This window comes from Equus przewalskii, chromosome 1 (genome assembly GCF_037783145.1).
Source record: "Equus przewalskii isolate Varuska chromosome 1, EquPr2, whole genome shotgun sequence".
Lineage (NCBI taxonomy): Eukaryota > Metazoa > Chordata > Mammalia > Perissodactyla > Equidae > Equus > Equus przewalskii.
Window position 1 is genome coordinate 35,645,102 of NC_091831.1, and position 27,446 is coordinate 35,672,547.

General features: G+C 41.4%; 1 protein-coding gene across 6 annotated transcripts in view; it reads left to right on the forward strand.

Moving 5' to 3' along the window:
* MYOF (myoferlin) overlaps window positions 1-27,446 on the forward strand; it is a 152,946-nt gene that overhangs the window by 62,876 nt on the left and 62,624 nt on the right. For 4 of the 6 annotated variants that reach the window (XR_011537338.1, XR_011537336.1, XM_008520669.2 and 1 more), the window contains 10 exons: window positions 531-657; window positions 1,912-2,015; window positions 4,598-4,666; window positions 4,767-4,810; window positions 7,516-7,598; window positions 9,693-9,731; window positions 13,153-13,277; window positions 14,437-14,553; window positions 25,270-25,447; window positions 26,653-26,777. Coding sequence is in view for 4 of the 6 variants with exons in the window: in XM_008520669.2 (XP_008518891.2) it covers window positions 531-657; window positions 1,912-2,015; window positions 4,598-4,666; window positions 4,767-4,810; window positions 7,516-7,598; window positions 9,693-9,731; window positions 13,153-13,277; window positions 14,437-14,553; window positions 25,270-25,447; window positions 26,653-26,777 (1,011 nt within the window). In the remaining 2 variants the exon portion in view is untranslated. The remainder of the gene's footprint in view (window positions 1-530; window positions 658-1,911; window positions 2,016-4,597; window positions 4,667-4,766; window positions 4,811-7,515; window positions 7,599-9,692; window positions 9,732-13,152; window positions 13,278-14,436; window positions 14,554-25,269; window positions 25,448-26,652; window positions 26,778-27,446) is intronic. The other 2 variants (XM_070609490.1, XM_070609511.1) reach the window with 1 other exon arrangement.

Consider the following 27,446-nt stretch of genomic DNA (forward strand, 5'->3'; position numbering starts at 1 on the left):
TCCAGTTCCACCTGGTTTTCAGAAGCTGTTCTTTTCTTTGTGACAGAATTATGATTCTAGCTCCCTTAGACTCCTTCCTGATGTCTGTGAGTGGGTTTGTCATTCAATAAATCTATGTGTGTTTTTAAGACTTCTTTGCATCATCTTATCTACAGAGCCTGGCTCACTTGCAGGATCAGGCATCGCTCCCTAAAGGAGCAGTTGTCATCCTAGGAAAATGGGCAGCAAAGCTGGGAATAGTAAGTGGTCAGAGAGAAATTGGAAGAGCTTCAGGAACTCTGTTTACTAGGTAGTGCACATAAAACTACAAAAGGACACGTTATTTTCTTGTGGTGTATTGATTGAAGAAACACGTGGGCATTGATTCTGTAGAGGAGCTTTGCTGAATTGGTGCCTGAACTCTTAAGCCTGAATCCCAGGAAATCCTAATGGAAATGGTTGCAGTCAGTTTCATTTTAGAAGCATCAGTTTGGCTTCTCACAAAAGCTGCTTTTCTGTGTGTGTAATTTGCTATCATGTGTCCCCACCAGCCTGAGGAACAAAATCACGATAATGACAGTGATGACGTGGAGAGTAATTTGTTGCTCCCTGCTGGCATCGCCCTCCGGTGGGTGACCTTCTTGCTGAAAATCTACCGAGCGGAGGATATCCCCCAGAGTACGTATTGATATAATCCTGCCCCGGGATTATCAGTTATCTGCATGATTAGATGTGTTAAAATCATTCTCCGTATAGGGCTTGAACTTATTTTCATTCATTCTGGCCCCTTTGAAAGCTACCTGAGCTGGTGCATGGGGTAGCCATTTGGTCACTGATCCGTGTTTGTTGTTGAGCCTTTGGCCCATTCTGCTCCATCCCTTCTTTCTTCAGTGTTCCATATTTTCTCCTTGTTCTAGAGAATACTAGAGAGAGGTCAACAGTCAGCACTTCCAGTTCCTTTCATACCAAATGAAAATGTGAATTTTATTATCAAATAAATGTATTTGCTATTGGGTTATTAAAAATGGCTGAGCCAAAGGTGATTAAGTGCCGATAACTACAAGTCTGTCACTATTATATTATGAGATGTGCGTATTAAGAGACTGGATGCGTTTAAGAGAATCACAGTGATTCTGCTCACAGAGACTAGTCCAGTTAGTCCTCTGTCGTTGCTGGGGACCCAGCATTCTATCTGCCTGGCCTGGTCTGTCTGCCTCCTGCTGGGCCCTGGGACATAGACCCCTCTCCAAGCCCCCAGGAGACAGTACCCAAATCTCTTCAGGGTTTGCTACATTTCCTGAGAACCACCTCCCCTTTTTAAAGACCCTGTAATGCCTCCGCATACCATCTTTCCCTGAGAAATATCATAAGTGAAGTAAATAAATCAAACCTGACATTATGCTTCCTACAATGACCTACTTAACTGATTTCCATTCGTTTTTGACTTTGTAAAACAGAGTGATCTGCCGTTTATAGTTGACTAGATGTGTTACCTATGATTATGCCAAATTTCCTTGAATTTCTCTGGAAAAGTCAGACTAGGCCTTTATCACTTTCATCTAAAGCACCTTTTCCAAATTGAAAGCAGGCCTGAGTTTGAGAATTCTCTCTTACCCTATCTGGATGGACTTTCTTTATTCTGCTGTTTTCCTCAATAAATGATTGATTCTCAACATAATAATTTATCAGTTTCTTTTTTCAAGGTGCTCCTGTTGATTTTAAAACTTTGTGGGGAGAAAACATTTTCTCTCTCTCAACTAGGAAAAAAAAGGATTTCTGCAGTACCGTGCTCTTGGGGCTTGCCACTTTGGAGAACAATTCTTGTTGCAACTGTGTTCCTGTATAGGAGAACATTTTTAATTTTGCTGAGTGATTTCTATTCTTTTAAGAAAATCAAATTTAATTTCTGCTGTGCACCATGTTACTTTCCAGTGGATGATGCCTTCTCACAGACGGTAAAGGAAATATTTGGAGGCAGTGCAGATAAGAAAAACCTAGTGGATCCTTTTGTGGAAGTTTCCTTTGCTGGAAAAAAGGTTTGTACATGATCTAACTGCAAATGCCTCTAGAAATAAATATTTAAACCACCGTGTTTTCCTTGGAGTGAATTCCTGCTTATTCTTTGTTCAAGTAGCCCCCTGATGAGCTGGGCGCTCTGCAGGAACACAGATTATCTGAGTCTGAACATGCCAGGTTTCTCCACAGGTGTATTTTGGAGTGGAAAGTATGAAGGACTCCAATTAGAAAATTCAGCCTCTTGAAAGATTAGAAAAGTAAAAGCTACCAGTGAATTATTTGGATTATTTCGCAGGTCCAAGCATTATCTTAATCTTAGGCAAGCTTCCTTTGTTGTTAGTGCTGTTGAGTCGATCCTGACTCCTAGCGACCCTGTGTACAGCAGAGCAGAACCCTACCCGGTCTTTTTGCACCATGCTCTCATCTTCTGGCGCTACATCAGACAATGCTCTGTGGCTGTTCACAGTGTTTTCATGGCCAATTTTCTCAGAAGTGTGTAGCCAGGTTCTTCTTCCTGGTCTTTCTTAGTCTGGAAGCTCTGCTGAAGCCTGTCCACCATCAGTGACCCTGCTGGTATTTTAATAACTGGTGGCATAACTTTCAGCATCATAGCAACTTGAAGCCACCACAGTATGACAACCGACAGACAGGTGGTGTGGTTCCCTGATCAGGAAATGAACTCTGGGCCGTGGTGGTGAGAGTAGAGAATCTTAACCACCAGACCACCGGGGCTGGCTGAGCAAGCTCCCTAGGCAGCAACAGTAATCCCTGGTACATGCCGTGGAGTACAGGCCCCCGATGCCCAGCTGACCACTCCTGTCATGTTTCTTATCTCCTGTGCCCAAGCTGCTGAAACTGGAGAGTTAGGCAGGGGAGCCCCATCACAGTCCTCTGGGAAAAGCTGGGGGACTCCTTGTGTAGGAACTTCTGCAACCACCACTTTTACCCCCATAGATTGGAGAGTGGGGTTCCACAGCAGAATAACAACGTACCATGGACAGTTGTAGGCATGAGGAACTGCTATCTTCTATGTGGTTGGACAATTTATTCAGGAAAGTGAGATTTGGCAAACAACACAGGCATGGACTGGATGTTGTTTCCTAGAAGGGTCATTGGGGATTGGTGGAAAAGCCTCAGTTCTGGAGCAAGATGAGGCCTGATTTAAATTCAGATTTCACCCACTTCCATAGGCACATAAGGTAAATTCCTTAACCTCTGAGTCTCAATTTCCTTAACTATGAATGGGGATAATGATAATCCCATAGGATTGTTGAAAGGGTTAATTAACTCGAGAAGTAATTGTTGTGAGCCCACTGAGGCTCAGATGCTGTCCATGTGCTGGGGATGTGGAGGTGAGCGAGGCAGTCAGTGCTCTCATGGAGCTTACTTTGTGATAGAAGACGACAGTAAACAAGCGAAGGAGTAATGGAATCATTCCAGACAGTGTCAAGTACTACACAGAAAATAAAGCAGAGGACAAGAAGTGATTGAGGTGGGGGGTTGGAGGGTTAGGCTATCATGTGGGACACCTTTGGGGAAGTGACATTTGAGCAGAGGCCTGGATGATGCAGGGATCTGGGGGAGAGGGGGCAGGGCTTCCAGGCAGAGGGAAGAGTGGATGTAAAGGCTTCAAGGAGGAGATGCATTTGCAGTGAAGGAATGCCTGTGAGGCTGGAGTGGAGCGAGCAAGGGGGAAAACTAAGATAAGATCAGAGAGATGGGGGCAGGTAGGGCTTTATCAGGCAGAGTAGGGATCTGGACCTTATTCTGAGTGTACTTGGGGAGCTCGCTGAGGGTGCTGCACAGGGGAGTGACATGAAAGTAAGGGGGCAGGCGAGGAAGGGAGAATCCAGATAAAGCCCAACAGCAGGCACCTGGGGGAGATCAGGATCTACATGAAGATGGCATGTCAGGATTTACCAATGAATTGGATGAGGCATATGAGGGGGAGAGAGATGTTATGGCTGACTGTTCTAAGTCCGAGAAACCTGGTGAACGATGATGGAAAGACTGGAACAGGAGCCAGTTTGGGGAGCAGCAAGAGGGACTAGTGGGCAGGATCAAGAGATCTGTTTGGGGGTCACCCCGTGGCCGAGTGGTTGAAGTTCCATGCACTCCACCTTGGCAGCCTGGTTTCACAGGTTCGGATCCCGGGCGCAGACCTACTCCATTCATCAGCCATGCTGTGGAGGCACCCCACATACAAAATAAAGGAAAAATGGCACAGATGTTAGCTCAGGGCTAATCTTCCTCACCAAAAAAGAAGAGAGAGAGGTCTATTTGGACATGTTAATAAAGAGATGCTTATTAGATGATATGTAATAAGTGCTCAATAAACATTAACTCTTGCATCATTACACTAATGCAGTGTTAGAAATCTGGTAACTGAAAACTAACTTTTAGTGCACAGAAGAAGCAAAGATAGTATGAAACCCATGTCATATTTTACCAAGTCATTATCAAGAAAAATAAGCTATAACCAGGTTACTAAGTATATAACCTATAGGTAAACTTCTACAGTCATAATTCAGTATGTATACACTATAAAATTTTAGAAATTAAACACTTGAATACCTACCATTTTGCTTTGATGATTTTACAGGTTTGCACAAATATAATTGAGAAAAATGCAAACCCTGAGTGGAATCAAATTGTTAATCTTCAGATCAAGGTATGGCTTTCTTTTCTTTCAGAAAAAGTAAGAATACTTACGTTAATAGTTACTGAATAAGTGGAGAAATAACTGCTTTTTGTCTGTTTCTTTTTAACAGTTTCCTTCAATGTGTGAAAAAATAAAACTAACAGTATATGACTGGTGAGTTAAAAAATGGACTTGTGTCAAATTCAGAATGAAAGAATTAAACATTTGGATTTGAGGACCATTACTCTAGAGGGTCTAACTCCTGCTTCTCAGTATGTTGGCTTTTCTTCCAGAGGGAAGGGATAAACTGCTCCTGGAATCGGGTGTTTTCTTTAAAAATAATGGTATTATTACAGAAAAGCTTTGGCTATCTTGGTTCAACTGCTCATAAACAAAAGAAGGGAAAATGATCTGAAAATGTCCCAAGAAAAGAAATCAAGGCTTTAAATATCACTAGGCTGTCCAAAATAGACTTCAGAAATGCAGTAAACAATTTCTTGGGGAGAATCACCAGAACATTCTGAGAGCTATTCTCTGTTATTGTTAGAAACGAAAACGGGCAGAGCTACCTATCTGACTGAACACAAAGGAATTTCATTGAAAGGTTCTGGTTGGAATTTTTACTAGACCAACCTCCTAGTGCTGATTGGCCATAATGAGGCCATTCTGGGGTATGTTCCAGTTGGATGGAGCATTCAGTTGGTAGCTGTTTGCTCCATGAGAGTGGAAATGACAAATGTTATTATCATCGTTGTCGTCGTCGTCATCATCATCATCTGTGTTTATTATGGTGTTAGCTGCTGACTTTGGAGCATTAGTAAGTGCCAGGTGCTGTGCCTCATGCCATACCTACATTATTTCATTTAGTCTTTAGAGAAACCCCATGGAACAGAGACTATTGTTAGTTCATTTTACAGATCAGGACGCTGAGGCTTAGAGAAGTCAGGTAACTTGCCTACAGTCACTCAGATAGTAAGAGGCCCACTTGGACCCCCACCTTGTCTGGCTGTGGTTTTTCCTTTGGCCCAGTGTTTTTGACTTTCATGTTAGTACCCTCTTGGTACTCTGGCAACAGGGGGCTTTGGGAGGAGGGGAGTGCGCTTCATTTTGTCCAATGACCATGTCATGGTTAATTGAGGGCCGTGAAGTGGCCTAAAGACAGGATGCCTCTTGCAATGAGTGTGAGCTACTTTTAAGGCACTTGGGACCCTCTGGTAACATTCTGAAGATGCTCCAGGGTCCTCAGGAAGCCTCAGGTGTGTGGGGTTTGAACCCTACATGGCTCAGGTGAACACTCTGGCCTACAGGCTCTGCGTTGGGCTGATTGCTGATCAAACCATCTCAGAGTTGCCTGTGTAGTGTAGTGACCACTACAAATGTGGGTTTTTTTCTATCCTAGTCTTCCCTCTCCAAAGCAATAGTGTGGATTAGAATGCACAGAGGGACCCTATTTGACTGCAGAATCCTTAGATCCAGATCTTAGGTGACATACCCTGTAGGGCATTTGCACAACTGAGGGAAAGCTAAGGATCCTTTAAATGTAGTCTAGACCCTTCTGGATGGACAGAGATGATGCAAACCCCATTTGTGTGGCTTAATACCCATAAATAAAATTTTTTCTCATGCAAACTGTTTAATTAGTCACTTTCTGTAACTTAATATTATTATACTGTATAATGCATAACATTATATATACCATTTGTAATATATAATATTAGTATAGTAGATAATAATATTATACTGTAGTATATTCCTTCCTCAAAATACTGAACATTTTCTCCCTCCCAAGGGGTCCTAAACTTCAGAGTGGGTGTGCCACCAAATGGAATAAAGAAGAGGAGGAATTAAACAGAGAGAATGTTATTAGTGTAAACCTTTTTTTTTTTGAGGAAGATTAGCCCTGAGCTAACATCTGTGGCCAGTCGTTCTCTTTTTGCTGAGGAGGATTGGCCCTGAGCTAACATCTGTGCGTATCTTCCTCTATTTTATATGTGGGATGCTTGCCACAGCATGGCTTGATAAGTGGTCCATAGGTCTGCAACTGGGATCCAGGCCAGCGAAGGCCAGGCCGCCAAAGCGGAGCACGCGAACCTGACCCCTACGCCACCAGACTGGCCCCTAAACCTTATTTTTACACCCACTCTTTCATGAGTTAGGCTCACAGATTCTCTCAGATACCCATGGAAAGACAAACAAAGTTGTACATACTTGTAGTGGGCAAACTTGTTCCTACCACGTAGATAAGATTTAGGTTCCAAGCAAGCAGCTGCAGTCAGAAAAATAGTGTCTATCACACAGTAGATGCTCAATAAATATTTGAATTGAATTGAAAGGGAATTTTTCTCCCTATGAAGGACCCTTAGATATAGCCCATTGTAGTCATTAAACCATCCTAGTAATTAGTATGAGCGTGATAAAATAAGATACGTGCACTTATTCTACATAATGTGATTACACCATACTCACCATGCAATGTGCCTGTAATTGATGCATTCATTTTATGACAATGACATTGAGTGTGGCCATGGACAGATTCCTTGACCTCTGTGAGATCTGTTTCCAGAGCTGAAATGAGTTGTCTGACTAGATCTGTGTTTCTCAAAGGGTGGTTGGAGGACCATATTCATCAGAATCAATTGAGATATGTACTTGTTATAAATGGAGCCTCTTGTTCTCCACTCCTGCTTTTATTGAATCAAAAGCTTGGATCGGAGATGAGAGTCGGGAGCTTCCAACTGACTTTTAAAGTGCAGTAAAGCTCGAGGCCCATGGGACAGGATGATTTCTAAGGTCTAGGGTCTTTTCCAACTCTGTCTTATTATTGTTGAAATGAAAATGTATCCTCACAGGTGGAGGCCTTAACCTGTTCTTTTACACAGGGACCGGCTTACCAAAAATGACGTAGTTGGAACAACATATCTATACCTCTCTAAAATTGCTGCCTCTGGTGGGGAAGTGGAAGGTAAGTTAAGCAGAGCTGGAATAAAGTGAGAACTTCTGGAGAAGAAATGAACTGAGGTAGCCACCTGGCAATAGACTGGATTTCTTAAGTCAAATGTGATTAGCATAGTCAACCATTTCAGTGATGTTTTGGTTATGACGAGCAAAACAATTAATAATCAAGGCAACTAACACTTTGAAGACTTTAGCTTTCTTATTCCCATCCAAAACCTCTTTTCCAGTAGCTGTTTTATAAATTTTTGAGTGTCAATACAGAGTGCTAGCACTATGTTTTTTTAGAGTGGCATTGACCCAAGTCTACCCAAATATAGAGTAATATTCCTTCTCAACCGACTTCTTTGGCAAGAATAAGGAGGTCAAATGGAAATAAACCATGTAGACACTACTCCCTAAAATAATGTGTATTTTGTTTTCATGCATTTCATGCTAAGAGACATTGATGATCAATATACTTTTCTTTTTGTTGTTTTCCACACTGAGAACTAATTGCCTCTACCTGACATTATGGTTCTGTGCATATGTCACAAATTGTAACAGGGAATAAAGGAGAAAACTTTCGGTGGTAAGAGAAAAAATTTAATGCTAACACAATAATATCAGCAACTTATTTTTTGTTACCAAAATAAAAATAACAAAAATTCTTATAATTGCCAGTAGGTTAAACATATTGAGTAAACTGAGAGAATTTGAGACAAAATTTTGTCTTGGGAAACCTAAGGTTCCTCTCTTCTTCATCTTGATTAAGAGAGGACTTTATAGGTTTTAAAAAATTATGTTGTTAATCCAAGCAGTAGATAGCATGAATAAGAACTTGAAGAGAATAGAGATATGGTGAAGAAGATACAATTTTCCTCTCTCAAGAAGAAAAAAGAAGGCAATTAGAAATTCTAGGAAAAACAAAGAGCTGAACAAAGAAGATATAGTTCAAATAGAAAGTCATGTGTGGAATTTTTTTAAGCAAATGGTAGAAGGTAAGAAAGATTACATCTGAAGATTCCCAGCTGAGTGGCATAGGGCACCATGTTGCTAGAACTGTGACAAAGGAAATGTAATTACAGCTCTCGTTTTCTCTGCAGGGAACAGTATTTATATGGTTGTTATAATGTAAGCGCTATTAACAGTTTTTTAATTTTTTATTAAACCTGTAGTTAAAGTTCTGAAGAGAATGTAAATGTCATTGCCCATTACAACGTAAAAGTAGAAGAACAGAAGATAGAGGTTGGAAGTAAAAGGAGGAAGAGGAGTTGGGGGACGGGGAGGCTGCTACTGGCCTCTTCTTATCAAGTGAGGAATCCAGATATAAAGACTAGATTAAATCATTGGGTAGAGAAAGACTAGATTAAATCTGTTGGTTAAAGGTAACCAATAGAGTAATTATAAGTCTTGCTATAACTGTATAGAGGGGAGGGCAAAAATTACTTAAATTCATTTGTCATTAGCTGGAAGTCATTAAAAAGATAATTATTAAAGAGATATTGGAATAAGCGTTTTCCTTAGTGATATGGTGGTAACATCCAGGAGAACTAAAAACAGAAATTGTTACAAGCAGTTTCAGCCCCTGTCTGTGAGGCCTTCTCTCGCCGCAGGCCCTGCAGACAGTCTGTTACAGGGCCTCAAAATAACAATGAGCAGCAGGCATCCCCCAAAAGAGAGAAATCATGTACCATAAACTATACAAACCATAAACTACACAACCTTAGACTAAATTAACTTGGATTTTCTGGCCTTGATCCCAGCTAAGTCCGATCCAGGACGAGTAAACGTTTTGTTAACAACATGAGCTGTAGCGACTTCAGCAGGCCTCCTTTGACTGTGGGAAGCTAGTTCTCAGAGGCCCGCTGCCTTGGAGCTGGTGAGAGGTTGGGTTATTTCATGTGGCGATTCTGCCAGTGGTCACAAAGTTTTGAGCCATTTTGCATTTAACCGGCGAGATTTGTATAAATTATAAAAAGGTCATGTGATTTGGGTCTGGATTTGGGATTTTTCTGGTGTTGCTAAACCACTTACCTAGCACTGGATTGGGTTAACTTTTTCAATGTCTCTTTTATAATGCTCATGTTTCTCTTGTTTAACCAGTCATATTTTTACTACATAGATTTCTCATCCTCAGGATCTGGGGCTGCATCATATACAGGTTTATGCTTTGTCATTTTGCTATCTTCTAGATTTTCCTGATTACTGTTATCTTACTAAGATTTTATCAATTGATTGCCTTTAGAACCTTTTTTTTTTTTTGACATGTTGCTGTCTTAGAAAGAGTTCTGCTAGAATATTAATTTTCTGTCAGTGCTGTATGGTTGTCCAGTGTGGCTAAGCTTAAAACAAATGTGCTAACCAGGCTTTGCTACAGGCCTCGTGTTTTCACCTAAATGCATACCATCCTATTTGGCTTCATTGTAAATAATTGTCTATGAGATATAACATTTTTTTGTTCTTGTTGTTTATGTTTTCCACTTTATACCTTGAAGGTCTTCGTCTTCTAAATATGAGGGATCTTAACATGTCCTTTGGTTTGCACAGCGCTCGCCATTCTTTGCAAGTTTGCTCAATGCTCTCACACTGACCATCACAACTCTCCTAGGGCAGATGTTGTTGTTCCCCTAATAGATGAGGACTCTGAGGTGTAGAGAGGTTTGTCACCTATCAAATAAGCATGGTCATCCCTGCCATGCTAATCACCCAGGGCTGCGGGGAGAGGAAAAAGAGATACTGCATGTGAGAAAGCTTTGCAAACTGAAGCTCTGGGTACATATAAAGTGTTATTGACTGCCTTTAGGTAATTGCATAATGCCTCATTCTTATTGTTTTTAAAAACCAATCCTATTATCTTATAATCAAACTTTATATGAATATTAAGTAGTCCTTAGTTTTGTAGTGAACTTGGCAGATTCAGTAACACTTTGTTATTCATTTGATCAACCAATCAATGTATATTTATATGGTAGTACTCCATGATAGAATCAGTGTTTAGGAAGTCAAAATAAAACATGGGGCTGGCCCCGGGGCCTAGTGGTTAAGTTTGGTCCTCTCTGCTTTGGTGGCCTGGGTTCGGTTCCAGGGTGTGGACCTACACCACTCGTTAGTGGCCATTCTGTGGTGGTGACCCATATACAAAATAGAGGAAGATTGGCACAGATGTTAGCTCAGGGCAAATCTTCCTCAAATAAAAAGAAAAAAGAGGAAGATTGGCAACAGATGTTAGCTCAGGGTGAATCTTCCTCAACAACAACAACAACAAATTTAAAAAATAAAATAAAACAAGCCTAAATCCTGCTCCCCACCACTCCTGAAAAAAATTTATAATGTAGTCACAGATATAAGCGGCCATTTAAGGTTCAAAAACTAAAATATAAAGTGATCATTTATGGAAGTCCAAAGGAGCTTCAGGGAGATGAAGGAGGTTTGGAAAGTACTGTTTGAAAAGTAGGCTGTATCTAGCCCAGAGGAAAATCTTGATATCCAGGCTAAAGAATTCCCAGGAGACCATGCTGAGACATGAGCACATAGAAGGAAAGTTCTCCATGTTAATGCATTACCAAACAAGTCAGAGGGCTTAAAATACTGGAAAAGAGATTTGGTTGGACAAAAAGAATTAAGCTCTTGATATCAGGGTGACATGCAGTAGACCATTATTGACAATTTGTGTCTCCATCTTTGGAAATCTTTAATGAAAAGCAAATATTCATGACAAACAACACAAAAGTCACCCATGGGAACTGGGTGGAGGTGAAGTGGAACTAGACCAGAGGAATGGATGGTGTGGTGGAAGGTGCCCTTGTCTGAACCATGAAACTCAAGATCTGGGCCTAAATATGTCATCTTGAGGGACCTTTGACAGGTCACATCACTTTTGTGGGCTTCAGTTTGTCCATCCATAATGTGACATGACTAGAGTGCAAGAGTTTCAATGTCCATTCCTACTTGAACATTCTGCAATTCAACTTCTAGAAATGACTTCCTTCTCTCACTATGGATCTCTGCTTTAATCCTCTGTTCCCACCCAACACTCCTTCCCTCACAACAAAATATTCTAGCACAAGAAGTCTAAACCCTGCTTATTCATGATCAATTAGTCAATTTTGCAATGTTCCATATGGCAGAGTAGATGAAGCCAAACCAATTTACACATTCAGATATAATAATCATTCATTTCATCCTGCTCATTTAGTAACATGGTAACATGATCCAGAGGAATCTCTGTTGGAAAAACTCTTGGTGACTATTTGAGTTTCACAAGAGATTTCCAAGCAGGTGTGAAATGTGGCACCCCAGGGTTTTACCAAGTCTCACCCTTGGGCTATCAGTTTTTACTTTCCTGCATTTTAATTTAAATGTTCCCTTTATTGTCTCTCTTCACTGAGATTGTAGTTCAGCTAATTTCTGCCAGTGTGCATGGTTCCTACCTGTCTTCAAAAGTACCCAAGCCCATATACACATTGCAGGAGAGCCTCAAATAATGAAAAAGATTGCAAAACATATGTCTAAACAGTTTATCAACTGTTTATTAATGGGTCTTCTGCTCAGCTGCTACTCCCCATTTCTCTCTCTCCCTTAGTTTTAAGCATAAGAGTTGGAAAGGGCCGTGGAGGTGATCTGGTCAACCTCTCGTCCATAGCAGGAATTGTCTTGGTGACATCCTGAAAGACAGGCTGAAGTCTTGGCCTCATCATTTCCTCTGTCCCTAATGTAATCTGTCCCATTGTTTGACATAGCTAATTCCTAAAAAGATCTTCCTCACACTGAGTGAACCAAAGTTGGTCTCCTTATAGCTTTTACCAGTGATCCTTATTCTGCTTTTGGAGACAAGTCCATCCCTCTTCCATATGGGAGCCATTCAGGTGGTTAGGGGCAGTCCTTACATTTCCCTGTCTTCACCCACAATCTCTCTTTGGCTCCACTATTTCCTTACATTGCCCTCGGTGCCCCTCACTGGGGAGTAGTCCTGCTAAGAACACATAGGAGAAATACAGAGAATATTGGATGCTCATCAGAGGTAGAGTGTCATGAATGGAGACTTCATGTTGCTTATGAATATGATATGGTCTTCTGACGATAGGCAGGCAGTTCAGTGTTACATATAAAAATTTTAAATGGTTGGTATTGTTAACAGCATCTTCCAGATTTATACTAACTACTTGAGACTAAATGACATTTTTGGGAAACAAGTAGAGTTAATCTGATGTATATCATTTAAATGACTTTCCAAAACAATATAGTTTTTTACCAATGACATGTTTAATACAATGCCAATTATAAACTTGCAAAAAATGTGAAAATCAACTTGAAAGTCTTATTATTCTTTCATTTGAATAGCATTATCTTTTTGTAATAACATAAGTTTACCTGAACTACTCCAAAAATGTTTATTATTTAATGCTTTATAACAATAAGAAAAGGAAAATATAGCAAGTCTTACAAGTGCTTATAATTTGCGCTAATACGACTAACTCACAAAATGGAGGAAATTAGTCTCACCTGGCTAACTAATAACTAATATTTATTTCATTCGATGGAGTGTTAAAAGCCTAAAATCTAATGATGATGTGATCTCTCAGCAAATACAGGAGAAACAGAGGTGGGCTTTGTTCCAACATTTGGACCTTGTTATCTGAACCTTTACGGAAGTCCCAGAGAGTACACGGGATTCCCAGACCCCTACGATGAGCTAAATACTGGAAAGGTTAGTTTCTCAATTAAGGTTTGTTAATAATGAGCACTGGTAAATGTGGTTCCTTCTTATAGGAATATAGGTTATAATTAAGTCTCATATTTAGGGGACCCCACTGCCCCATAGACCCACCATATTACTTATCAAGTGTTGAAGGATAGATGTCTCAAGCTCCTCAAGCCTTAGAATGCAAGACTAGGAAAGGATCATGGAGATCATCTAATTTGGTGGTAGCAAACACATAGTATGGCCATTCTCCCACTCCTATGCTTCGGGCATATGTCAGTAATCAGTGCTGGCTCGCCTTCCTAATAAGCAAATGTGCTGCCTCAGAATTCTGTCCAACACCATTTTCTAGGAATTTAGCAAATGATTGGAGGTGACATGCCTGATGAACTCTTTGCTAGCCCTGATCTGATCCAAACTCTTCATTTTATAGGTGAGGACGTGGAGGCCCACAGATGCGAAGTGCTCTTCCCACCACATTAGAAGCCAAAGTACTGTCTTTTAGTTAGCTCCCAAAGGCCAAGAAAGGGACTGAGGGAGAGAGAAAGCCCTGAGGAGGGGGAGGGCAGAGAACTGGCTGAGGAGGTGGAAGCCTCTTCCTCTCTAGAAGATTCTATTGCCAACACTGCTGGGGATGATGGGAGGAGTATCTGCTATTCATCCTCATGCTTGGCCACACCCAGAACATCTTCCTCCTTTACTTCCTGTCTACTTGTGAGACTTTCTCTGGTTGCCAACATGGCAGCCTCCCTATTCTGAGACGAGGAGAAAAGGAGCCAAGTTAACGTAGATAAATGCAGAGCTGCTCTGCTGAAGTAGGATGAGGGGGACTTCCAGCCTCCTCTACCCTGGTCCTAGCCTCTGTGAATTGCTTCTGGATGTAGAGCATGGCTTGAAAGCCTTTGACCTCAGTCATGGCTAAGATCCCTTTTAGCCCTGGCTCCCCTGCCTCTCCTTGGGATCTTTCCTTATGTCATTGGCTCTTCCTTCAGATACTAAAGACCTGAATCCAGATGAGAGAGTTACTGACTGATTCACTTTGGAGGTTTTGGGCCATGGAAGGCGAGAGACTTTAAGTTGTAGCTAGATTAGCCTGACTAGAGAGACAGGTTCTTTTTGCTATTGTTTATGCCTAGAGGAATAACCCTGTGTTGTTGCCTTTCAGGGGGAAGGAGTTGCCTACAGAGGCAGAATCTTGGTTGAATTAAGCACTTTTCTTGAAAAGACACCACCAGATAAAAAGCTTGAGCCCATTTCAAATGATGACCTGCTGGTTGTTGAGGTAACTATTGGAGTGTGGATCATGCTTGGTATGGAAAGGAGTGTTTTAGAAGATTAGTGGGTGGGATGCCTAGTGCTGACTTGCCTGAGCAAGCGGGCCTGAAGGGTCAGCTGTGGCAGAGTAGATGAGAGACCTAAGTCCTAGCAAATGCCCTTCAGTGCTCTCTTGATCCTTCTATGACACCCCACTGGGGGTGATGAGACTTGCTTCATCTTTTGAGATGTTGATACCCTGCTGAAAACTTGCAAGAGCACCGATACTCCCAAAGTAGGTGGTCTGTTTGCTAACTGAGATTGGGCTGTCATGGGGAGGTGGCCGCAAGAGCCATCCCATATGGTGTAGGTGCCACCACTAGTCTTTGTCATTTTCAGAAGTAGCTGGTTTATCTCAGCCTCCTCAGCATGTGAGGGCTTGCTTACATTAATACCCACATTGCAACAGCTCTGAGACTCCATTCTTCTGTGAAGACAGGAAGTCTTCCAAGTTTACCTCCCCAACTATTTCTGAGAATCCCATGGTGATACTTATGTGTTCCAGAAATCTGAAATGTTTACAAGAGCAGCCAGTTTACTGATGCCCCACTGCCCAAGGCCACTTTTGCTGGGTTCCAAATCACACCCCCCCACCAACAAGCTTCCTCAAGCTGCTGCCCTCCCTCCCTTCACCCTCCATTCCAAGCACAGGTTAGGCCCTTCTCTTATTTCCCCACATTACATCAGAAACCAAACAGAAACTTTTAAAAAGCTTTTACTTCCAGGTCTGAGACCAGGGGAGGGAAACACAGTAAAATGGGTGACTTGAAGTGGCTGCTAAATGTGGCTGTTCTCAGAGAACGTGGGCTCAGACCAGCTTCCTGTCTCTCTCTAGCCTGACTTTTTGTGTCAGGGCTTGTCTCTCCATCTGCCCCAACCTCCAGTACCACCCTGTACACATCATCAAGTCAGAGTCCACATCCAACTGCCATGAGTTCCCAACTGAACAAGGGCTTTCTCCTTCCTTCTAGCAGTCTCATGTCTGCCTGTCATAAGATCTGCCCCTTTCAGGATGATTGACAGGGAGAATATCCACTCCTTTTAGAGGAAAGGCTCACTTCTTCCCCAGAGCATTGTAGCCTTGCTCATTGACTCCAAAGAAGACAATTAATTGTATTAGGAGGTTAGAGTCCAAAGTAGTGTGTTCTGGATTCTTCACTCTTGGCATGTTTGGAACATCAGAAGTCCAGTTCTTCTTGAGCTGCACAGATTTCAATCCACTTCCTTTATCCTCCTCTGTAAGAAGAGAAGACCATGTTGCACATTCTTCCGGAGGTTGCCTCTATTCCAACCCTGAGCCTCAGGAAAGAACACTTGCATCACCACAAGAGCAAGCCACAGGGCATCAGTCCAACTTCATACAGGGAAAGCAAAATTTTGCCCCCCAGATTAGCAAAGATTATAACATAGCCCTGGCTAAAACGTGCACCTAACAGAAATAGAATGGTTGAATTCAGGTATTTGAATTGTGAAAGAATCATGGTAGATATTTGCTTTATAGTAAAGTTAAAGATCTATCAAAGGAATTTTCCTAAAGCAGGCAGTGGTCTGCTTCAAATGTGAGTTCACGTCTCTACCTCTACAATCAGAAATTGCTTACCATTTTTAAGTCATCTTTTTCCAGTTTTTGTACATTAATGTATCCAATAAAAAATCTTAGGACAGATTTTTTTGCTGAGTCACCCTCTTAAACAAGTGGATATAAAGGCCAGATTATTATAACTCCTCATTGGGAGAGAACTCTTCAAGGAATTATCAAGTCACTCTCCATCACCCTACTCCTCATGCACCCACCTCCACTGAGATACAGACACACAAATAATACCATTTTGCCACTTATACCATAATGCCAATGGTGCCATAATGCCATTCTTGGATTTAGCGTTAATGGTTTTGACTACTCTTGAGTTATCCTAAAGTTTCTTCATGTGTAGTAAGGAGTGATTTTGCTGAGGTGTGAATTTGAATCAGATGTGCAGAGAGGCAGGTGTGTGAATGCTGGTGAGTGCCCCTAGCCAGCCATTGGGTCTTCTTGTCAGCGAGAGAGAGGCTCTGTGGTTCTCTGTTCCCAACAGTGGTGCAGCAGCTCTCAGGGTCTAAAGGAGTCCACCAATGTTTTCAGTTGCTTTGCTACATTTCACGGAGGAAATGATAGAATATTGTGATGTTCTTGAATTCGGAGGTTTGTTAAGATCTCAGGAACATATTTCAGCAAATGATGAGTCTATCCTTCTACGCAGATTCCATGGGTTTATGCTGTGGGATCACACAATGTAAACTCATTTTGTTTTGTTTTTCACTTGTTAAAGAGACACAGAGCCAAAAGCAACAGGTTCCCCCAGTCAATGAGGTCCTGGCCAGAGTCTTTCTATTCACCCCACAACACTATCAACTCTTCAGTACAGGAATTGCTATAGATCTTAAGGACAGACTAAGAAAAGGGAAAAAGAAGAGAGGGTGAGTGGAAAAATGGGGCAGCTTACATGCTATTTACTGCCAAGATTATGCAAAAAAATGGCTAGAAACCACCCAAAGGCCTCCATGGAAACACATGATGTTGGCGTGGGTGGTTATGGACTTGAGTAGTTACAGACTGGAGCTGGCTCTTGAAGATGTTGGTTGAAACTTAGGGTTAGGCAGAAATGCTGTTGTGGATTCTCAGCTATTCTGATGCCTCTTTACTTTGTTCCATCACCAGAACACAATTTAAGTCCACGATCCTTCTCTCTGTTTCAAACACCCATAATGGAGGGGAGGAGAGAGAAGGAAGGGAAAGAGGCCCAATGAAGTATAAAGGAAAAACCTTTTACTAACTAAAATGCAAAACCAAATTAGTTTTGTTTGCTCCAAAGAAACACATACAGGCAAAGAGGCTTATGTCATAAATTTAGTAAGAATAGAAGTAAAAAATAAAAACAGGGAGCCAACAGTATATACGGCCCAATATATACTGCCCACAGTATATGTCAACAATATAAAAGAACATCTTTTTATAACCTAAAATACAAAACAGAATTAATATATTTTGCTCCAAATAATTAAACCCAGAAAGCAAAATGGCTTGTATCATAAATTTAATAAAAACAAAAATGAAATATATAAACCAAAACCCCAACAACATTAAAAAGCAGGAGAGGAGCTGAGATTCTGAGGACGTACGCACACTTCCAGCCCCCAGGAGCCTGGTCAGAGAGTGAGATGAGCAGATTTGTGCAACTGTTGGGAGGATTTAATGAGAGTGGTCAACCTAGAACGTGGCCATGATCCTTGTCCAACTTATAAAAGTCCCGTGGTCTGGGTCGTATGCATGTAATGAAACTTTCTGGTAGAGCTGAAGAGGCTTCAACAAAAGGGCAACTTGGTTGCTGTGAAATAATAGAAAAAATACATATTGGTCTCTGCCTCCAGTTCTTGGCCCAAAGCTCCTAAAACCCTTGTAATTTCCTAAGTGATAAGAGCACTAGGAACGTCTTTTGTTCTAATGTTTGATCTTTAACCCTGGTTCCTGGCACTGAGCTCCTAAATCCCTTGGAATTTCCCTGGTAATAGGAAAGTCTTTTGTTCCAAGGAGGTGACTCTTGGTGGACGCCTGCATAGATTCAAGATGCAAGCTGGTCACCAGAAAGACCACGCCATGATTAGAAGCTTAGAACGTTCAGCCCCACCCAGAGGGGCTGGAAGTTGAGGTAATGATCAATTATGCCTATGTGATGAAGCCTCCATAAAAATCCCAGAAGTATGGAGTTCAGGGAACTTCCGGGTTGGTGAGCACGTGGAGGTGCTGGGAGAACGGTGCACTTGGGGAGGGCAGGAAAGCTCCGCGCCTCTTCCTACATACTTTCCCACACATCTCTTCTATCCAAATGTTCATCTGTATCTTTTATCCTATCCTTTTGTAATAAACCAGTAAACAGTAAGTAAACTATTTTCCTGAGTTCTGTAAGCTGCTCTAGCAAATTAATCAAACCCAAGAATGGGAGTCATGGGAACCTCCGATTTAAAGGCAATTGGTCAGAAGCACAGGTAACAAACCTGGACTTGTAATTGGCATCTGAAGTGGGAGGTGGGACACTCTTGTGTGTCTGAGCCCTTGACCTGTGGGATCTGACACTATTTCCAGTTAAATAGTGTAGAGGAGGAAGAAATTTTCCTGTACCCTTCTAAGTCTGGCTGGTCTAAGAATTAAATTGACAGGAGACAGGTGAACAAGAGAAAATCAAACAAAGTTTAATAACAAGTATACATAGGAGAGACCCAGGAAACCTGAGCGACTTGCCAAAATGACCAAAGCCATTTATAAATAGCTTGAATACCATCTTCAGCTAAAGACAAAAGATGTTGGGGGTAGTGGTTTGGGACTTCAAAGAGGAAGAAGGCAACTCACATGGAGGTGAAAATGCAGATGTTTGGCAAACAAATGTTTGCCATGCCCAGCAGAGACAGTGGCATGGAGAAGACTCTGCTCTCTAGGCCCCGCCACACTTATCCCATAGTCTTTACAAACATCTCTGGTGATAGCTCGGTTCCTGTTACAGGCCATTTATCTAAATTCTTTTAGGCAGTTAAGGGGGAGGTAACAAGAAGAACTTTCTGAGTCTCTTGTTTCTTAGAAATAATCAGCCTATGGGGCTGGCCTGGTGGCACAGTGGTTTAAGTTGGCACGTTCCACTTCTCGGTGGCCTGGTGTTCCCTGGTTCACATCCGGGTGCGGACATGACACTGCTTGGCATGCCATGCTGTGGTAGGCGTCCCACATATAAAGTGGAGGAAGATGAGAATGGATGTTAGCTCAGGGCTGATCTTCCTCAAAAAAATAAAAATAAAAAAAATAATCAGCCTAAAATAATTCTCATGTTAAAAAAGACAGATTTGGGGGTGGCAAATTTTGTTCCCCTTTAATAATGTCAGAATAGAGTTAAATTGTAGAATGCCCAGCTGGGTGTCACAGAATTACTTGGTGTGGGAAAACCCCCACCCAGCTGGGTGTCAAGTGTTGAGAGTGTGGCCATAGTGAGAGATAAAGGAAGGACACAGGAGGAAGAGGGAGGTGTTTTCACTCAGTTGTCAGAGAGCCCAGAGCTCTCCCATGTCCCTCGCATCTCTCCTGCTCTCCCGTCTCCCTAGAGCACAAGCCAGTCTGTTGCTCCGGATGGGCCTGGTCAAGAGATCCTGCAAGAGATGCAGCAGGGTCCTGCCTGGCTGCTTCACTGAGGACTCGGGCAGGTAGAAGAGAAGCAAATGTTGCAGACTCAGCATTATTCAACCACCTGCTGGCTTCTGGAACCTCTGCCCAGCCACTGAAGGACCCCATTTTTTGTGTCCACCATCTAGGATCTATTTCTGGACCACTTCCCCCCTGCTCCTTCCCAATCTCTTTGTGTGTGACCTAATGTAGTTTGAGCTTGCATTCTCTCTCTTCTGCTCAGTTAGAACCTCCTTCAGGTCTGGCTTACATTAAGTGCTCAATAAATATGCTTGATACAGCACATTCAGATTTGTCTACCACCTCTACCAGTTGTCAGCCACTTTGTTGCAGGCAACAGAAGCTGAGGCTCCAGAGTTCTCCAACTGGTCTTGATTGTTCCTTCTTCTGTCCACCTCTTTGCGTCCTGAGGGCACAGAGGAAGTGAGAAAGAGCTGGGGGAAGGGCTGAATTCTCAATTGCACGCTCTGAGACAGCCTGGCTCTAGGGCAGGTGAGCAGATGGTAGGGGCGCCCCTCCTGGAGTCTGGACCCAAAAAGTGGTCCAAGGAGCTGCTCCATCTTCAGCAGCTTGCTCATAGTGTGTACCTACTCTATGGGGAATTGTGATGATGGCCAGAAGCCTGAATTATTACCTTAGAGCTCAGACCCTCCAGGGTGAGGGTCCTGTCAGGGCTTCTGCAGGTGACTCAAGTTATGCATGGGAAAATCCAGAGAGTTCTAATGGAATCCTGGCCTTGTGGAGGTGTGCAGGGCAGAGCCAGCCCAGCCAGAGGCGGCACCCGCATCCCTACACAGAGTCTCCTCACGCACCTTCTCTCCTCTCTGCAGCTCCTGCGCTAACAGACAGCTCCAACTGAAAGACTGATGGCTTTTTTCTGGGCCTTGACTCAGGCCCTAAATTAGGTTTGACATTTTGCTCCTTCTCTTCTCTGATATAACCCTGGATGGTTTATAAAGAAGAAGTTATGCTGTATATGTAAACTCTGACTAATACAAATAACTTCCTACTTTGTAATTTTCACACAATTCAAACCAAATCCAGAATTTCCACAGTGTTCCTGAATCGTGGATAGTTCAGTAGGCTTATTTGTGGTTAGTTAAGGGGACTCCTAACGAGACATATGTCCCCCAAGCCCCTCTCTACAAAAGTGACTGTGGACTAAGGTAGGGAAGCTTTTAAATTCACAATTCCCAGGCAGAATCTTGGGAGGTGGGGCCCAGTTATATGTATATTTTAAAGCTCTTCAGGTAATTCAACATGTAGCTAAAGGTTGCAAACCAATGTTTTAGAGAGACTTTCAAGAAAGGTTGAGATTCAGAGCAGTTTCTGATGCAATCCTGTTGGAGGTTCCCATTATAACGTGTCGAAACTTCCTTTAACCAAAATGGAGATTTCGTAATAGTGGGATGTCTCAGGGTTCTTCAGGACAATAAGCTACAGTTACTGTCAAATGTTCTTAAAATGGTTCTCAAGAACTTAAAAATAGAATTACCATATGATCCAGCAATCCACTGCTGTGGACAGTGGTCCCCCATTATCCGAGGTTTCACTTTCTGTGGCTTCAGTTACTTGTGGTAACTGGTAATTGAAATGGGCCCAAAAACATTAAATGGAAAATTCCAGAAATAAACAATTTATAAGTTTTAAATTGCGAGCCATTCTGAGTAGCATGATGAAATGTCATGTCCTCCCACTCCGTCCTACCTGGGATGTGAATCTGCCCTTTGTTCAGTGTATCCACGCTAAACACATATCTGCGCCACCCGCCCATTAGTCACTTAATAACGGTCTTGGTTATCAGATCCACTGTCATGGTATCTAAGTGCTTGTATTCAAGTAACCCTTATTTTACTCAATAATGGCCCAAAGCACAAGAGTAGTGGTGCCGGCAATTCAGATATACCAAAGGGAAGCCTTAGTGTGCTTCCGTTAAGTGGAAGGTGAAAGTTCTCAATAAGGAAAGAAAAAGAATCATATGCTGAGGTTGCTAAAATCTATGGTAACTTTTATTATAATGTATTGTTATAATTGTTCTATTTTATTATTAGTTATTGTTGTTAATCTCTTACTATGCCTAATTTATAAATTAAACTTTATCATAGGTATGTATGTATAGGAAAAAAATGGTATATATAGGGTTTGGTACTGTCCGTTGTTTCATGCAGCTACTGGGGGTCTTGGGATGCATCCCCTGCAGATAAGGGGGGGACGACTATATACCCAAAAGAATTGGGAGCAGGGACTCAGATGGATATTTGTACACCCACATTCATATCAGTATTATTCACGATAACCAAAAGGTGGAAGCAACCCACAAATTCTTCAGTAGATGAATGGATAAACAAAATGTGGTATATACATACTGTTAAATTAATTAAACAAGGAGACCATTAGATTGAGGTGGCTCGAATGCCTTGACAGTCTACCTGAGCAAACCAAAACCTAAGCCTATAGATGCCTCAAAGTAAAGAAATGGAAACTGAAGGATGACAGATCACAAATAGCCAAATAGGCTTTCCCAAATTATGTAACCACTTAAGCTGTAGCCAATCAAATAATTTCCTTGCCTTCCTTCTGCAGCTGCTCTGTAAAAGTCTTTCCCCTAGCTCCTGCAGGTGGAACACTCCTAACCATTTCTGGTTTGGCACTGCCCCATTCCAATACATGTTTACTCAAACTCTTAAAATTTTTAAGATACTTCAGTTAATCTGTCAACAATACAATGCAGTATTATTCAGCCTTAAAAAGGAAGTAAATTCAGACACATGGTACAACACGGCTAGACCTTGAGGATGTTAAGCTAAGTGAAATAAGCCTGTCACAAATAAACCAGGGCAAATATTGTTTGATTCCACTTATATGAGGTACTCAGAGTTGTCAAACTCATAGAGACAGAAAGTAGGTGGGAATGCAGAGTTAGTGTTTAATGGGTATAGAGTTTCAATTTTGCAAGATGAGAAGAGTTCTGTGCATGCATGATGGTGATGGTAGCACAACAATGTGAATGTACTTAAATGCCACCACACTGTACACTTAAAAATGGTTAAGACGGTGAATATTATGTTATGTGTGTTTCACCACAATTTAAAAAAAAAAGAAGTTTTTGAAACGGTTGTCTGAGTACTTCTGTAAATGAATGACCACATTCTTACATCATACAAGCCAGAAGACCCACCCATGATTGTGATTCATTTTATAGAATAAAGGCCATGGTATGGATGAATAATGACGGAAAGGAAAATCAGTTAATAAATATCCTACAGGGAAGGATCAAGCAATTTTTATTAAATTCCAAGAGATGAAAGGTGTCACTACTTTACTACTTAGATTGTGGAATACAAATTGGTAGCAGGTAGCAATGGGATGGATAAAAGAAATACAACAACAAAAAAGTCATCATATGCCAAAGTTTGCTACCTGTGTGGCCTCCAAGTCTCAAACTGAAAGACTACAGAGCTGGGAGTTCCTTCTCTAGGAGCTTTTGAACTAAACTTGCTATGGTGAGAAATTTGACAAGCAAATTGAGTATTATCACTTGTAGTTCTCACAGTTCACCAATAGAGCATATAGCCAATGTGGCTACACTGTAGTAACCACTGATGTTCTCAGCCCCAAGCTGGGCAAGTGTATATGGAGACTGGGTGCTGTCAGGGAGGAGAAATTCCCCATTCTGGTGTTCTTATGGCTGGATTAATAATAAAATTAACAGAAGGCCAGATTAACAGAAGAAGAACCAAATTTAATGATGTATGTATTGAACATCGTAGAGAAATGATGCTCAGAGAATGAACAAAGCAGGCAGTATATATATCTTTTACACAAAGAAACAATGAATATGTGAAGAATGACAGGACAGAGAAACTTAGGTTTGGGGTACATGATAAGAGAGGAATTTAAACAGAGTTTTGGCTTGAGGTAGCAGATTAGTAAAAGTAACAGGGTTTGTTTACACGGGCTTCTTGGCCCTCAATTTCCTGGTTCTGGTGATAAGGATGCCTGTCTCCTGATGTGGGGAGGGTATCTTTCACATGGGAGATTTATTTTTTGCTTTCAAGGGGAACAGAGAGAGAGGGTCAAAATGTCTTTTATTTGAATTGGCTGCTTCTCAAGTAACTTTAATTCAAAATACAGGCATACCTCACTTTATTGCACTTTGCTTTGTTGTGCTTCACAGATACTGTGTTTTTTATAAGACCCTTCACCAGCAAAAAGATTATGACTCACTGAAGTCTCAGATGATGGTTAGCATCTTTTAGCAATAAAGTATTTTAAAATTAAGATATGTACATTTTTTGAAACATAATACTGTTGCACACTTAATATACTACAGGATAGTGTAAACATAACTTTTATAGGCACTGGGAGACTAAAAAATTCTTGTGACTCGCTTTATTGCAATACTTGTTTTATTGTGGTGGTCTGGAACTGAATGTGCACTGTCTCGGAGATATGCCTGTAATCAGCATGCCATTGTAGGATATTTAGGGTGGTCTGCCCTGAGTCACGCCAGTACCAAAAGCAGTCAGCAACAGACTCTAGATCTAGATAACATTAAATGGCAGAATGCCTCGGACATCATAAAGTACAGCAACTTAAACCACTGCATGGCTCTGTTTGACTAAAGAGGGCAAGTTGCCCAAGATCAGTGGGGATATGATCTACAAAAAACAAGGGATGCCATCTGAGCAAGGATTTAGGGATAGGATGTGGATTCAAGAGAATTTATGTCCCCAAATGAAGGAAGACCTGAAGGGGTCATGGTCAATTCTTGTAGGCTTGTAGATACTCAATGTGGTCATTTTTGGACTTATGTTCAACTCCCTTACACACATATGCACTCAATAAACCAGTAGTTTAAAAAAAGAAAGAAAGAATATTTGATTTCTAGTTCAGAAAAATAAGTTCACCTGATTTCACTTATTTTTAAATCTGACATTGAAAGTCTTTATTGTTGTTTCTGATTAGAAAATTAATTCTTAAACAATTCAAGCAATTAAAAATGTATAAGTTAGGAGTAAAGTTAGCCGTAATTTCTCTACCTTCCCTAACATAGCTACTGTCAACAATTTGATTTATGTTCTTCCAGACTTTCTTCATGCACATGCCAATATTAAAATATATATTTAATGGGTTTGCTTAAAAATATATCTTTTTCCCATGTTTGCGCATATGGATCTACCTAAGTCTTTTTATGAGCTTTCATTCCATTATATGAATATAACATAATTTGTTGAACCAGTGGCCTATTGATAGTCGTTTGTATTGTTTTTGGTTTTTTCTCTATTCCAGTCAACACTGCAATGAACATCTTTTGCCCACCTGTCGGAGTACAAGGGGACTTGCTAGATCCAAGAACATTCTCCACTGGCATCTAATTCAGCGCTAATTATTAGGTTTAGAATTACATCTGCTAAAATCCACGTGTAAATAAGAGCGAAAGGAGTTTCACTGAGCCTTACATCTGCTCATCTTTTGTAGAAATATCAGCGAAGGCGGAAGTACAGTCTGTCCGCCGTGTTCCATTCGGCCACCATGTTGCAAGACGTTGGCGAGGCCATTCAGTTTGAAGTCAGCATTGGGAACTATGGCAACAAGTTTGACACGACCTGTAAGCCTTTGGCATCAACCACTCAGTACAGCCGTGCTGTATTTGATGGTAAGACTGACACTAACCATTCTGTCCTGTACGTGTTTACAGTGGGTGCACCACAGGCCCAGGAACATGCCGTGTATTTTTCCTCTGGCACCCGTCATCCCCAGCACATGCTTAGTGGAAAGGAAAAGTTTCGAATGGGGAAGAGAGTTGGTTGGAATTCAGGTGCCTTCAAGACTGGTCAAACCCAAGAAGTCACAGGCCCTTTGCTAGGGGCTAAACTCCGGTGCCCCTTCCCATGCCCAACTTTACACTGGCTCTGCTTTGTAAAGTCAAAAGATGGCAACTTGCTGAACACTGAGCTCCCCAAAACAGCTTCTACCCCTGCTTACCTCTGCCCTACCAGGCCCCAAATTGCTCTTAGATTGAGTAGTTCAAGTGGATGGGACTCTGGCTCAGGCACTGGAAAGTCAAGCTTCTAGTTGATCTGTTACTCACCTTAGCCTACATCACTTAATTCTAACCTTCATTTTCTTTATCTTCTCCAGAGTTTCTCTGAGGATTTAATAGCTATATTTGAACAAAGATGGGTGAGAAACAGTCCCTGATTTTAAGGAGCTTACATTCTAACATATGAAATATAATAGAAGGCAGAGTGTGAGAAGATATTAACAAATGGAGTGAGAATATAGAGAAGGAATAGAGAAATTCTGATCAACTATCCCAACAGTATCGCCATACTTTTACCTAATTTTTGTACAAGCAGTATTAAAATATAAAATGTGCTAGAAAATGTTGGCTAATAATTCTTAATCACTGTAAGGCTCTAAATAATACCAATCCCCATGTATTCTGCTAAGGCTTTTAAAAACAAAAAAATATTTTTTTTCTTGCCTCCTTCTAACAAAAATATTTACTTAGAATAATGGTTTTCAGGGACAAACACATACCATCTAATCTCCTATGCTCTTTTCTGCTTCCCTGTTATGTAATCATCAGTGATGTTCAGACACATGATCCTGAATCACTAAAAGATCCTGAGATTGTCGTGCTTAGTTTACTAGGATATTTTAGGGAGATTTTTCAAAACAGGCTGAGTGAATAGGAACTTTCTATCTATTCCTCAGTTGCTTAATTGAATAAAATTAAAGAACCAGAACACCCCAAGCATATGCATTAATCAGTAGCCTAGTTTGCACATTTCTTTAATAAACATGTTGTTTATTTTAAGTGTCCAATGTTCACTGACCCTCCATGTTCTATACCAGGGAACTACTATTATTACTTGCCCTGGGCCGACACAAAGCCAGTTGTTACCCTGACTTCATACTGGGAAGATATTAGTCATCGCCTGGATGCGGTGAACACTCTCCTAGTCATGGCAGAACGGCTGGTAAGTTTATCTCTTCTACGTTTCCTTTTCACCAGACAGAGTGTATTATGTATTTGTTAGGATGCAGGTGAGGCTGCTATAACACAAGACCTAAGAATATAGTGGTAAGCAAGGTAAAAGCTATTTCTTTAGTAAGAGTTAGGTAGGTGATCCAAGGCTGGTATGGAGGTTCAGTTGTGTTGGGGACCCAGACTCTTTCCCCCTTGTTGCTCTGCCATCACTAAGGAGTTGTTATTGTCTGCGTGGGAGAGGAAGCTCACTACTACTGTATCCACCCTCTCGCCTGAGGGGAAAAGGGGAAAACAGGGGGAGAAGATGACACAGGCCTTTTCCTTGAAGGCGAAGACCCAGAAGTCACACACTTGATTTCTACATATTTTCTATTGGCCAGAATCCAGTCATACAACCACATTTTACTACCAGGGTGTTGGGAAATGCAATCCTATGCCTGGGCAGACATATGGCCAGTTAAAAATTCTCTCAACTGTGGAAGAAGGAGGATGGATATTGAAGTGAAGAGATGCCACAATTTGTATGTGACGTGTGGTGTGGAAAGTGGTTCATTCCAATAGGAATATGCAGCCCTTATAGCTTTGCTGTTGAAGCAGTAAAAATCTCCACTGTGGGAAGAGGTGGGCTCAGAGGAACCAGCCCTGACATTTTCCACTC